The sequence below is a fragment of the Apteryx mantelli genome, chromosome 8 (assembly GCF_036417845.1).
Source record: "Apteryx mantelli isolate bAptMan1 chromosome 8, bAptMan1.hap1, whole genome shotgun sequence".
Classification (NCBI taxonomy): Eukaryota; Metazoa; Chordata; class Aves; order Apterygiformes; family Apterygidae; genus Apteryx; species Apteryx mantelli.
Genome location: NC_089985.1, coordinates 25,853,810 through 25,868,052, shown reverse-complemented (window position 1 = coordinate 25,868,052; position 14,243 = coordinate 25,853,810). Strand labels below are relative to the sequence as shown.

Here is a 14,243-nt window from a genome sequence, read left to right as displayed (position 1 = left end):
GTAACTCTGACTCTTTAATTAGCACAGGGGCCACTCAGTCACCTGCCAGCATAATATTTTATTTTGTTATTTTTATAACCTTTTAAATTCTAAAAAAATTGCCTATATGAAAATAGAAAAAAACTGTTGCTGAAAAGTTTTGTTCTGAGTAAAATATTTATTACAAGTTCTGTGTGCATCCTATGCCCAATGCTAGTAAACACTAGTTACCTTCTTCCTTAACAGAAAATCATTGCAAAGTGAAAATTAGAAATATCATTCTTTGCATGCATACTTGTCCAGTTATGGAAGTAAAAGCACTATACACATTCAAAAGATTTTAAAGAACATTTCATAAAGAACTTCCAGCATGAAATTCCCTCTGGCACTCTTCCATACTGCAGGCTAATGCATGTCAACAGTAAAGCTTCAAGAGTCATTTTTAGTTTCTTCAAGCACAAGAGAGGCATACAAAATTGTCTCACTGGGTGAAATATAGTTAGCTGCACTCTGTTCTCCCAAAACAACCGAGCTTGAAATACAGCTGACAACCATTTTTAATGATCATTCAAAATTGGCTGATATTAATCACAAAACACTTACCAGAAAGGTAAAGTGAAGTCAGACTAAAGCAAGAGGTTTATAAGAAAATACTATTTCCCCCGTAAGTAGAACAGTACAGCTGTCACATAATAATAAAAGAAAAAAGTATTTAGGGCGTCACTGTTCTTAGCTGATGGTTTCTTCTGCTTACTTTTTATAAATTGATCTTAAGAGGATGCAAATAGAGTTATAAACAGGACAAATAGGTAAATAGGATGCAAATATTGTTAGATGTGTTTATTTAATAAATCTAAAATACATGTAGGAAACAAAAAATATAAAACAATCATGATTTCTTAAAAAAAACCCTTCAATGTTATTACTTGAATACTAATGAATGCTAAAGAAAACCCGATAGTAAGCTGTAAAAGAATTCTGCTGAATTTTCAGAATAACTGGAACCACCGTAACATGCAGCGTTTCACAAAAATGTCAAAAAATCATTTCTTTTTGCAACAAAACAGTAATTACTAGTAGAGTTGTGCAAGACCTCCAACATGCCTCTAGGTGGCACATGGCTTATTAGTCACAGGTGACAAAGGCATCCAGACTGTTACCTAAATTACATCGTTTGTATCAGCCCACATTTCTAAACAGTTTTTAAGAATTTTTTTAAAAATCCTGACCAAACTCACCTACTGAACTATACTGGAGAGTTAGGTCAATGCTATGGAAGTTGCTAAGTTATCCTATCATATTCTGAAATTTGCTGAGTTTACAGGCATTAAATAATTAAAGGAGAGGGATATTGTACATCTATATATCTTTATAATTTTCTAATGTGTGAAAATGCACTAAATGTGACACAGAGACAACTTCCCTTATGTTAATAAACATTCCAGAAAATATTTTGTCACAGAAAATGTCTACTTAGAAAGATTCCTACATTTTTGTAAGGGAATTCATCTTACTTATTTGCATAAATACTTCCAGAAGACATTCAGTAAGAACTATGAGATGTAAGTGTTGACAACTGCAATGCGTTAGAACAATCATTACATTTGGAAACGTTACTATTTCAAACAAAGTCTTATGATATGAGAGGGCTATTAGCCAGAAAGCATCAACCTTAGCAATGCTAAATGTTTAAAACCTTCATCATTTTTCTTTGCTATAAGTCTGTTTTAGTTTTTCACTCTTGAGCACTACCTACAGAGAAGATGTAGATGCTGTGGCAGTCCTAGAAGACTCTTTCCAAGTTGTTCTCACATCCCATGACAATAACCCATGGCATAATGGTGCCATGTAAGACAATTCAAGAAAATGAATGAACCAGAAAGGAGTTTTTAAAACAGCTCAGCAAATGTGTTTGCCCTTCAAATTACAAGCAGTGCCATGGTATACTTCTACCTATATTTGAATTTGCCAAGAGTTATTCAGCAGCCAATTTCCCATAAAGCCACTCCAGAATAAAACACAAAATCATTATTCTTGCATAAAGGTTAAGGCTGGGAAATCAATGTGTAGTTTCCAGCTGTAATATGTAATTTTCAGCTGACACCCTTCAGAACAAAATATTAATAGATATTACGATTTCTTCTAAGGAAATGTAGAGGATAGACTCTGGACTTTGCCACCAGCCTGAAGTCTGACAGCTAGTAGGTTACAAAATATTTTCAAAATCTTGCAGCCAACATGGCCTTTTGCCAGCAAAGCACTTTAGAGTTCACTTAGTTTAATCATATTAGAAGTATCAAAAATCACTGAAGTACCAGCTATCTCAAAACACAGGTGATTTAATCTTACTGTGAAAGCATTCATTTTTGTGCTGAATGCATTTAAACATGAAATATGTTTCATAAAGAAATAAATAATACTAATATTTTGGTCCCATTTATCTATATAATAAATAACAAAACCCTGCAGAGACCAACGGATTGCTACTGTGCCAGTGTACGCTTTTTAGCACTGAGGTCAGTCCTCACAGAGATGGCAGATCTGCAAAGGCTATTGCTTTTCTCTCACTCATTTTCTGTGTGGCTGCTAATACGGGAGCAGACTATTGAGATGTTTGGGACATGCTCCGTTTCCACGAGGAATTCCCTTGCATTTGCAGAATCCAACTTGCCCCAAGGGTTTTCCACAAGACGTATGCCAGCATCGCTGTTAGGCACTGGCCCTCACGCCCTCTAGCTCCCTGAGGCGCTCCCCAGCCGTCCTCAGCGGGGCTGGGAAGGGAGCGCTGTGTAAGGGCAGCACAGAGCAAAAACCTCTCTGGGGTCTGTGATAGTCCCTTCGGTTGCCAAGTTTCCCTGCTCAGAAATGATTTCATTCAGTTACATGCAATGTTTCATTTGAATGAGAAAATAGAATGAATTTTCAGAAGTGATACTGACTAAATGCAGCCCCTGAATTTCAACAAGAAGCTTTATTAAAGCTTTTTTATAAAAGGAAATCTCCAAAGGAAGATTTCTGCATAAAGCTACAGTCTCTCTAGATCAAGCAAATGAGAGATATAATTCTGCTTTCTCAAATAAGCCTTTATTATTCTTCTGAAAGGACAAGCTCTGCAGAGACAGAACTTAATTCAAAAAACCTATTTTCTCTCTCACACCTCTCCGTGAGGTCTCATACAGCTCTGTCTGAAAAAGAAAAACCTACAAGAATACAAATCCAATGCAAAATATCTATGAAGGTCTGTGAAAATGCACTAGGACCTAGAAGAAGCAGACTGAACTATTAGAATCACTCTGAAGAAAACAAACTACACTGAAGGGTCAGCTGAAGACTCCCTTTTCAACATTATTAGAAAGGCAAAGTAAATTGAATATTTTTCCAAAATTAGTGCATATTTCTTTAAAAAAAGATCAGAAAGAGGTGTTTATGCCAAGCAAGTTTGAGGGAACTAGTTAAAGATTCTTCAAACAAAGGCAAGCAGAAACTATCAGGCTTTCAGCAATCAGAACAGTTCTTCAGACATATGCCAAAGCATGCAAATAATTCAGCTATAAAATTGTCTTTATTTCTGTATGCTCTTCAAGTCATTTATATGTTAACCTATTTTATTTGATAAGTTTGATAAGTCATTTGATTTATTTAATACTGAAAGGCTATTGCATTCATGGTATTGTTTACACAGCCTCAAAACATCATGTGATAAGATAAAACACGCATCAAAAAAACTTTTTTCTCTTTTGAAACAAACAATTCAAAGCAGCCAATGATTCACTTACAAAAAATGTGCCTTTTTGACTGTTTACTATTATACAAATGTACCCTTTTTCTTTGAAATGCTATTGCCTTGAGCATGAAACATATAGCAGCTGAATCCCATATGAGTACCTTCCTGAAAGAACGAGCTAAATACTTCAAATCAAAATAATCTGCAGATGAAATAAAGTTCTGTTGAAGATAATGACTAATACTCCCTGTGCTCCAGATGAAAACTATTTATAATACTCAGAGTACTTCTGAAGGCACATCTGAAGGAAACCATCACCCCCATTCTTGGGGGATAATTAAATGTGATTCTTAGCAAAATTTGCCTATAAGTAAAATGCTATGGATACCTGTCTTTTAAAACCTATTCTAATTTCATTCAGCTTAGAATATCCATTACATACCTAACTTCAGTATACACAGTATGTAAATGTGGGTGTTGTGGGTTAAAACACAGTTAGACCACCACTTTCTGATAGTTATATCAATAAAATAAAGCTCTCTAGAAAGTTGTAAATTTGGATGTTTGTTTTTAGATGCCATGACAAAGCAGGAAAGCTTGTAAACTGACCAAGAATACACTCTGTAAAGGGCTTGCTAATATCCTGTGCTTTGTGAGCAGCAAGCACTCCAGCATGCGACAGCCCCTGGCTCTGTGGCCATATACCCAGAAGAGTTTGGCTTGATGCTGCAGGACCTCTGCACTGAAAAAAATGCATGTGGCAGCCAAGCGTCCTACAGCCGCCCAGAGAACAAGAGCAAGGCCCTCGTTCCTCCCCCCTTACACCCCTGCTGGTCAGCACTGCAATTCCCAGTGCAGCTTCGCTATGAGTGGGTGGCTTATTTCAGCTCCGACCTGGTACACCTCTGCTACACAGCTGCAGGGGAAAGACTGGGGAAACAACTCACTGCTGAACTGCATCTGAAAAGCCTAAAACCTTGGATAACAAATGAAGCGTGCTGGGCCTGCTCCTGCCGTTGTGTGCAGAGCAACTATAGACTTCAGCCACAGTAACGCCTGATTTACAACAGTCTATATGGAAGAGAATCAGGAATGGGACTGCTTATTCTTCATATGGGAAAGACCCAGAAAAACAAAAACAAAAACACCTCCCCTTCCCCCCACGACCCAACCCCCCCCCCCCCCCCCCCGAACCTGGAACCAGAATTGGCTCACACGATCCACAGTTACTTATCTCACGCCGACCTGAATCAGCAGCTTGAATCTGGGGACGGGGTACACTTGTAAATCCCACTCTAAGTTTTGGACAGCAGGAGAGAGAGCTAGTTTGAAGTAGTATTTGACATGTTCTGCTACTGGGCAACAGTGGCAACAAATCCCAGTGCCGTTTTTTGTTTATTTTTTTTTGTTTTTAAACAACAACCACCACCCACCTTTCCTCAAAGGCATATAGGTTGTCATGTCCATACCACCTTCAAATTACTCTCCTTAGAAGAAACTATTCACTAGAATTCTGGAGTCTGTAACAGCTATTGCTATTTCCAGAAGCATAAAGGAGACCACGTAGTATGGAATTTAACATTTCCATTTTCTACATGGGGTCACAAAAAGTCTGAGCATTCAGATAATGAAAGAGGAACAGGAAAAACAGCTCTGTTTGACCTGCCGGCTGCCTGTTTTTAGAGCTCTTGAAAGGAAGATGACTAGAGATGCACCGTCAGGATCCTGTATAAAAAACTGCAGTAACTAACTGCTCATACCTCATATCTGATTGTGTCTAGACAGCTCCTGGCAATAACAATTAGCTACTTTTATAAGGTATAAAATAACAGGGAAAATAAGATACAATCTTCAAGTTTAAGTAGATATTTTTTCTTCCTTCTATTAAAGAACTTCTGGAATTTCCAGTTTCTTCAAGATCCTGGTATACAGCTGTTCTGCCTCCCTTCCATTTCTGCTGTTTTACCATATGGTGACCATGTTTTTATGTGTGCACACAGGACAGGCAAAACTGATTTTATTTCATAAGGGTTTGGCTTGCGTGAATAAAGCTAAGAGAAGCACCTCTTTATAGTTTTAAATCTGACATTTTGCAGTCAAATATTCAAAGAAAAACACCTGATGAGTCATGCTTTGATTACCTATCCAGAAACACTTCATTTGCCTTCCCAGGCCTGAAGTAATTCTGCACCCCTGAGCTGAGCTTTTCAGAGAGGAAGTTTTCCCATCCGTATCTGCACTGAAGGTCCTAGCTCTGAGCAGTGAATTTCTCCCTGGTGCTTAATGATGCTTCCCATGTCACTGGTGCCTATTCTTTGCATTCCTTCCAACTAAAATTATTTTGTAAGAGGGAAATATTCAGCCAGGCTTGGAAGATTCTGTTTGTGAACATGTTGCGGAATTCATGAAGGGAAGTGGGTCTGAGAAACCACGTGATGGGGGTAATCCCTGCAACACCTGGATTTGCATGACAGCTCATCCCAACTGCATATGCAAATGAGGCACTTCTGCTGTATTCAAGGATCCTGTATATTAATATTTTGCTTTAAAAATTATGAGCTAAATCTTCTGTACCTTAAGGAGAAGAATTAACCCATCGGCCTCTAGGATATGACTAAATAAAAAGTACTCTCTGAATCAAATAAGACAACAATATTTGTGAAACAAACCCATTTGACTGATTTTTATAATTTAAAAGTAAATGACATTCCATTTATATTTAATCAAGCAATTTCTTACCTCAGGACCTGGAGGACCCAGTGGTCCATGTGATCCAGGATCTCCAATTTTTCCCTTAAAAGAATCCAGGCTGTTAGGTTTTTGATAAAAAATTGAATTTTTTAAACAACAGACTCTTATTAAGATTTCAAAAAATTACCAAAAAGGAAACCAACAAAATTGTTGAGCTGACTTTTCTATTAAATAGGAAATTTTATATTGCTTCTCTTTGGATTAAATTAAGACTCGTTCTTCATACCTCGTTGAAGCTGCAATGAATAAAATGCAAATTAGTTTTAGATAAATAAAATTGGGAGGTTTGGGATAGCCCAAATATTTGTATAAATAACAAATTTGAAATATACGGCTGTCTTCATAACAAAAAATTGTATATTGTTTAAAAGGCCAGGAAGTAACTGTTACGAATATTGGTTTATATACTTACCAATATATCTTAACTGGCCATTCCTGGCCAAAGAATTTAATTGAGCCCTATCCACAGGTTGTAATGACTCCGTTATACACAAATACTGACATACCTAAAAAACTGACCAAAATATTTCTCTAAATTATATCTGCTCTTTCACATTTTTAAGCCTTTGCTGCTGCTGCTGCTGCTGCCATAACTGCATGTTCCTTAGTAAAACTCAAGCCTAACCTGGAAAATCTTCTTATGTTTTTAATATAATTGTTTGCTTATTTCTGCAAAGTTAAACATGTTACTTGCAGGACTGAGCTCTCATATCTTATTTTAATGAAGGTGAAGAAGTTGTTCACATCCAATTTGTGATTGAAGTCCACCGTTTCTTGGGAAAGGGCTAAAGCGCATGCTTATCTTTAAATATAACAGGCCATGTTTTTGCATGTAAGGGTAAGCAAATTTGTAAAAGTCTTGCAAGGTCAGGGTTTACACTGTAAATTATCTAGGACAAAATAAGAGTTTTTTTTAATTGATTCTAAGGACCTATGACCTTTCAGACAGCTATGTAGGTTATCCAATGGTGGTTTCACTGCACATATGAAAGCTGAGACTGGAGTGATTAATCCTTTAAAAGCATTAAGTGTTGGCTGCTCTTAATTATACACAGAAAAGAGGTTTGGAAAAGTTAAAATCATGAAGTCAATTCAGAAGCCCAGGACTGCATTATTAGAATGAAAATCACTAAATGCTTTATTTTGTGTTACAGGTAACATCAGACCCTTAAGCTATGTCTTAACATTTACAAACAGATACTTCTAAATTGCCCCAAATCAGTAATTACTATAATCCATGACCGCTCCCATCCCTGTGAGAAATGACTGGCCATTATTACAAGATTTCCCACACTCTCTGCAAATTCACCTAGCCCAAATGGTCACCTGGGCAGCTTCCAAATCTTTTAGTGAATTTGGTTCTGACATTATGATGATGTCTGTTCCCTGAAACCGACTGTCACAGAATGCCAAATGTCATAAGTAACTCCCATATTAAAATCTGACATATATAATATATACTGATCTTAATATTATAACTCACACATGTCAGGATCTGACTGAGTCACCAATTATAAATCACTAAAAATAAAACAAACTTAGGCCTTATTCTTTGTGCATTTTGACATTAAGTGGCTTCTAGAGGATGACATGTGGCCTAAACGTGAGACACAGAGAAGTATCAAATAGAACATACAGTGATATACTGACAGCAAAAATAAATGTTTAAACTTACAGGAGGTCCTGGCTTTCCTCTGATCCCTGGGTGTCCTGGTAAACCAAGAGCACCCTGAAAAAAGAAAGCTATTAAATACAAATGAAAATGTATCATTGCCTTATGTTGGAAGCAGTAAATAGATTGCTATACTTTGCCACCCAAAGCAGGCTTCAAAATCATTCTGCGGGATCTGAAATGAGTTCAGCAAAAGAGTTCTCGCAGGATGCACTATTTTAGTGACTTCTGATGTACCAGTCAAAGAAACAGAATACTTGTTTGTCTCAGTTTCCTACCAGGTGACATGCCAGACCATGGGCTGCTGCTAAGCAAAGCTGGTCCAGATGAAGTTCAAATGAAGTCTCAGGATCAAGGGAAAGGATCTTGTACAACAGCCTCTGAGCAGGTTTCAGTAGGAAATGGATCACACCAAACTACTTCTCTTGGTTGATGCATCTCTGAACACACAACAGCCAGAATTCTGCCCATGCCCTTTACCTGTCTTCATTGACTACTTTCCCCAACTGAGTTTTAATTAGCATAGCATTTTTGAAAAATATGTTAATTCAGTGTTACCCAGTAACTTTTACTACTGCATTCTACTTTTATGCAAATGAGTTGTTGCACTTTAAAAGCCTAAAGAAGTGGCTGAAATTGGACAATTCTGTAAAACAGTGCAATTAAAAATTACCTTGTCTCCTGGGTACCCCTGGTCTCCTGGCTCTCCTGCAAGGCCATGTTCACCCTAAACAACATATTATTTTATACAGATATATGTATGTGGCTTATAACAGGGTAGTTCTCAGAATTAGAGAAGGAGAAAAACAAAATCAGTGCTTAGTATTTAAAACTGTAGCACAGATCTTTGAATGACATTGCAAGATGTTGCACTGCAGCACCCAGGCCAGCAAACCCTACAGACACAGCACTGGACACTGTTATGCTCAGTAAGAAGTACTCTGTCCAGAAGTGAGTTTGCCCAAAGGATCAATTTCCAGGTCTGAAATAGTTTATAAAAAGAAAAAGCAGAAGAGAAAAGAAATCAAAAAGAAAAATGGAAGGCTTTGTCAAGCATGTTATTTTGCTCAAGTTTTGATAAAGGAAGTCTGACAGGAATGTATCTCTAGGATAATGGAACTATTTAAATCACCTTATCACCTTTCATTCCAGGCTGTCCCACACTCCCTGGAAGACCCTGTTAAAGTGAAGAAAATAAAAATCCAAAGTTTGTCTCTAATTTGGAAAGCAGTGAAGGCACCTGGGTGTGGGAATGTTTCACACCGTACCGTGGGCCCTGGAATTCCTGATGGTCCGCTTGGTCCTGCTGGCCCAACACCTCCCTAGGAGACAGCAGAAAAGGTGACTGCATTAAATGTTTGCTGAAGTGTAGTAACTTAGAGACTGGTAACACAATATGGTGTTTTCTGCACCACAGGCAGAAACCAAAAATTTTGTCAGTATAGCTTCCTGGGGGAAAGTATCCATGTTATAAGTCCTCCACCGTTATGGTTCCCATCCACATCAGCAGTAACGCCAAGAACCAAGCTTCCCTCTTCTTCTGAATATTACGTATCCAGGAGAACACAGTGGTGTGCTGGGCAATGCAGAATAAGGAACCTTTCCTTTATACTACAGCAGCACATTCAGTGGTCATTCCCTCTCTGTCTTTGAGGTTATACGACACATCACTATTCTGCAAGCATCAAATTTGTCTTAAAGGAATTATTCTACTGTGAATAGTGACATTTCATAAAAAGAGGGTTTTTCTTTTTTCTTTTTTTTTCTTTTTTTGATGTCTCAGTAAATTCTACAAGTTAAAAAAAGGAGATGGAATTCTCCCAAAATTGCACCATGTGAGCACTCTTAACCTAAGTTCTGACAGGTGAGTTAACTGCTTCCATCCTCAGGTACCTTCAAGCTCTTACTACATCCCTACTTTCTGGGTTTACAGTTCCATCTCAAAAGTGAGTGAGAGAGAGAACAAAATAAAGCAAAACAATACTTAAAAGATCAACACAGCAACACCACATTAGAGAAAGATGGTTGGCTAAACTTAAGAAAAGACCCAGCAAGAGCTAAAACTATATTACAAAGGGAAAAGTCCATCTACTTTCTACCTTTTCTACCTCTGAAAAACATAGCAGTGTTATACATCTGCAGCTGCAAACACTATAAAAGAGTTTAACAACAAATATAAACACAAAAATCTTTTTCTACTTGCTGAGAGTAACATGGAAAAGAGGAAGCAGACACTTATTGATTTTTTTCCAATTCAGCACACTTTCTTTATTCTTTTGTAATGTTAGCAAAAACATTCTTCTGCAGCCATCACCAACTTCATGGTTTGCTAAAGAAGAAGGAAGACTGATGGCTTAGCTTCTCAGTGATGTTTGGTAAAGCTCTCAGAAAAACTGTCACTCTATATTGCTCTAACTTTCCACGACTGCTTAAAAGATACGTTTTGTCATGTTAGCTGATGCCAAGATAAATTGTATCCATTGCTATGTCTTACTTTTGCTGTAGATACCGATTCAGGAAGGCTATTTTGTATATCCTGAAATACATACTCATGTTAACAACGGCATTGGCTGCAAAAGCACGGATGGGTACCGAGCTGGGAAATTCAGCTTAGAAAGGCAACAGGAAGAGGTTCCAAAACAGCTTAACAAAATTCAGATTGATAAAACTCCTGCAACAGAGTATGGAATCTAGAGTTGCCTCTAGAGACATTTGGCTGGCCTAATTAGCAGCAAAGAGTTGGAACTACACCAAAACAGAAATGAAAAATGATTTCAAGAGAAAATGTCCCTTTTACACTAGATAGCTATAGTCATTATACCTGAGTACCACGCTTGTAAGTTGAATCTCAGACATGGAGAAGGGCTGGAAATCTTCAGATTATGTTAAACCTGAAAATCTTTCTTCTCATTAGAAGGCAGTCACACTTGCTGCCTTAAGGTGAGTACGGAGATACAGAGTTTAAACTACTGATGAGAAAAGAGTTGAATTAATAACTCTGTCAGTTTTTTAAATTGTCCTCTATTTACATCAGCTCTGCTGTATGTTAGCACATGCTGACTGATTTGGTTAAAACTTGGCAGGAGATATATAACAAACTTCTAAATTAGTCACTATAAAAGGGAGACAAAAGTCATCAATTTAAAAATTAGATTAGCTTCATTTCTGTGTTTATGGTTTAATTACTGTATGGCAAAACTTTTCCTTTTGTAGGAAAAATAAGCATGCTGATTGTGTAAACAATCTTATGAGACATAAGATCAGTTCATAAATATATTTACCAAACACCACATATTTGGTCCATCTTATCAGAGCAACTGCCTTCCAAATACACCAATGCTGACATCTGTGTCACCTCATTTTAGATATAGGTTTGCATAGCTGAAGTTGTTAAGGAGTTTTTGATAGGTATGCAAGGATATTAAAAAATCTATTTTGGGGAATGCGTTCTGCATTTATTAGAAGTGAAAAATTAAAACTTATTTTCACTGTTCAAGATGGGGGATTGAATATACAATGTCTGTTGAGTTGATACTGTTAAGAATAACAGATTCAATCTGCAGAAATACAGACACTAGTGTATTATTTTCATATCATCCAATCTAGCAGTGTTTTAAAACATAGAAAAAATTAACAGCAATGAAAACAAAAATTACTTGGGCTACATGAAGCCCATTTTTTCCATCATTTATATGTGATTAGTGAAACTAAAAATAAATAGCTTTTACCTGTTGAATGAAAAAGAGAAGATACAAGGAAAGGAAAAGCAATGCTTCCTAGTATTAAGAATGTTTTTCTTTAAAGAAAAAAAAACCATTCATTTTAAGAGAAAAACTTGCTCTGGCAATTGTAGTAGCAAGTTTTCTCAAAATCCTCATCTTAGTAAAACTCATGGCCTTGCAAATCATGAGAGACTGACTGCTCAGCCAGCCAAAACTCTGAACTTGGCAACAGTTTTGATGTATTGAAAAAGTCATGGGAGGAAGGAGTTCTTGGCCTCAGCTTGCCCATGCTGCTTGCTTTACCATTGTTCTCATGAACAAACATAAAAGTATAATTAGCTCTTGGCATTGCATACAGCTGGGCTGGACAAGCTACTTGAATTAATGCTGTTGGCTTCTGCTAGTATAATATATTTAATCTACTGTTCAACATTTCATCTTGTAATAGTATAATGTGTTACAATTGACTAAGTATTCTAGGACAAATATTAAGATCTGTAATTCTTTATTCAGTTTTGGATGACCCGGCACTTGCCTGAACAAGGGCCATGTGAAAACTGAGGCCAGAGTGCACGAACCCGTTTGGCGAGAGCAGGCGCAGTGCAGGAATAGGGCTGTGTGGCACAAACTGTCAGGGATGGTGGGGGTCACCCAAAATTTCCCCAGGGTCTTGGTGAGACTCTGTAACAGTTTAAAGGGTGCAATAGTCCCTTGTAAAGAAAATACAGAACAAAGCATAACTCCTCCAATTATCTTACTGTCTGGGAAACTGGGAACAAGAGCACGAATTTGAGGTGGTGCAGAGACACAGAGGGGTGCACAGGGGTAAGCTTTGCTGATCATGTCTATGCACTGTGTGAGCATCCACACAAGACTCATCTCATTAGCTACCGAAGTCCTTTTTGGTCATGTATTGACCTTATTTTTAAACCACACAGATTTGCTGGTGCTTTGGAAGTTTCCAAAGACTGTTGAGAAATTTGGAGGAAATGTTGCTGGGCCCTTTCCCTCAACTGCAAAGTCTTGCCGTGCCAGTAAGGTCTTATTAACCAGGGAGAGTTAGCTGTCCTTAAGCAGCATTTCTAACGTGTCTTGGCTCAAGGAAAGAAGATACCTTTAGAACCAACCCAACACATCCATAAGATCTATTAGGCTGTCAGAAGGACACACAGTGACCCTACCTACCTTTACTGAGCAGCATTTGTACATCATAGGCACTTGTCCATACATATTTTTGTTCACACATTTGCCATCCCAGGCACTACACTCAGTTAAGACCAGAAGTTTATTTGCAAAATTAGTTCTGCCTCCAAAAATGTCATGGCTTTTCAGTATATATACACCCACCTCAGCTACAAACACACAAGTGTAGGGATCAAAGGAGCTCCCTGCTCCACAAAAGACCCCCAATTCCCTGCAGTCAAAGGGAGCAGCAACACATAATATAAAACTTGTAACATTTCCTGGGGTTTAAACTCTAATACCAAGAAAAGATGAGAATAGCAGAGTCCTCTCTGGAAAAGTCCTGCCCCAAATTGTCACATTGCAAAACTAAAAACTATCAGCAAGAGCAATTAGCTTGGTAATTGTACATGATGAGGGAGCAAATCTCAAATTTTGCCTAGTTAAGGAGTCTTTGCTTTGAGTAAAAGATATGTAGAGTAAACATGCACATGTTCTTTTACACAGCTGGAACTGTGCAAAGGGCCCCATGTAGAAAGGAGAGGTGGTAGCCCACACAAATGGAGTTTACAGGCAAAACCCTTATAGATTTTGTGCTGGTCAAAATCTAATTATGCCATCAACTCTGGTAAGTACTGCTGTTTTGAGCAAATCCACTCCTATCACTTATATGTGGGAGTATTTTAAACACACCGTCTCTTCATTCCAGCATCAAGAAATCAGCTATTACTGCATATCTGAGAGTCTAAATATTTTTTTGGCAAAACTAACCTTTGTTTTATTGACAATTTATGAATGCAAACTTGTTTCAACATAGGTTGAGGCTCAAAGCAAGAGCACCCCAGTCTGACAATGGGTTAAAAGTCTTTTTAATCTCCTTATGGTAGTGTTTTGGAAACCTACCAGTGGCAAAGGCTTTGGACTGATCATTGACAATATCATTGATGTTTTATAAAAAAACTTATTGACAATCAATCTCTCTGTGAAAATGATTGCAACTCAACAACACAGAAAATGGATCTCTGATCTGCAAACATTTATGTTCACAAATTCCAGGAAGGGCTAAACTGCTGAATTTAAGTTTAATCATAGTAATTATTAACAGTGTCTTTATAGAAGTGATATATAATATTCTTTTTTTCCTAAAAACCTCAAATAAATTTGTATGGCTATCAAAGTCCCTGAGATAAAATTCCAAAGATGGCCACGTAAG

The 14,243-nt window shown here is 37.5% G+C and overlaps 1 protein-coding gene across 7 annotated transcripts in view; it reads right to left on the bottom strand.

Annotated features, from left to right (window-relative positions):
• Positions 1 to 14,243, bottom strand: part of COL24A1 (collagen type XXIV alpha 1 chain) — a 171,395-nt gene that overhangs the window by 86,302 nt on the left and 70,850 nt on the right. For all 7 annotated transcript variants that reach the window (XR_010884897.1, XR_010884898.1, XM_067300976.1 and 4 more), the window contains 5 exons: positions 9,395 to 9,448; positions 9,259 to 9,303; positions 8,800 to 8,853; positions 8,130 to 8,183; positions 6,443 to 6,496 (listed from right to left, as the gene is read on the bottom strand). Coding sequence is in view for 5 of the 7 variants with exons in the window: in XM_067300976.1 (XP_067157077.1) it covers positions 6,443 to 6,496; positions 8,130 to 8,183; positions 8,800 to 8,853; positions 9,259 to 9,303; positions 9,395 to 9,448 (261 nt within the window). In the remaining 2 variants the exon portion in view is untranslated. The remainder of the gene's footprint in view (positions 1 to 6,442; positions 6,497 to 8,129; positions 8,184 to 8,799; positions 8,854 to 9,258; positions 9,304 to 9,394; positions 9,449 to 14,243) is intronic.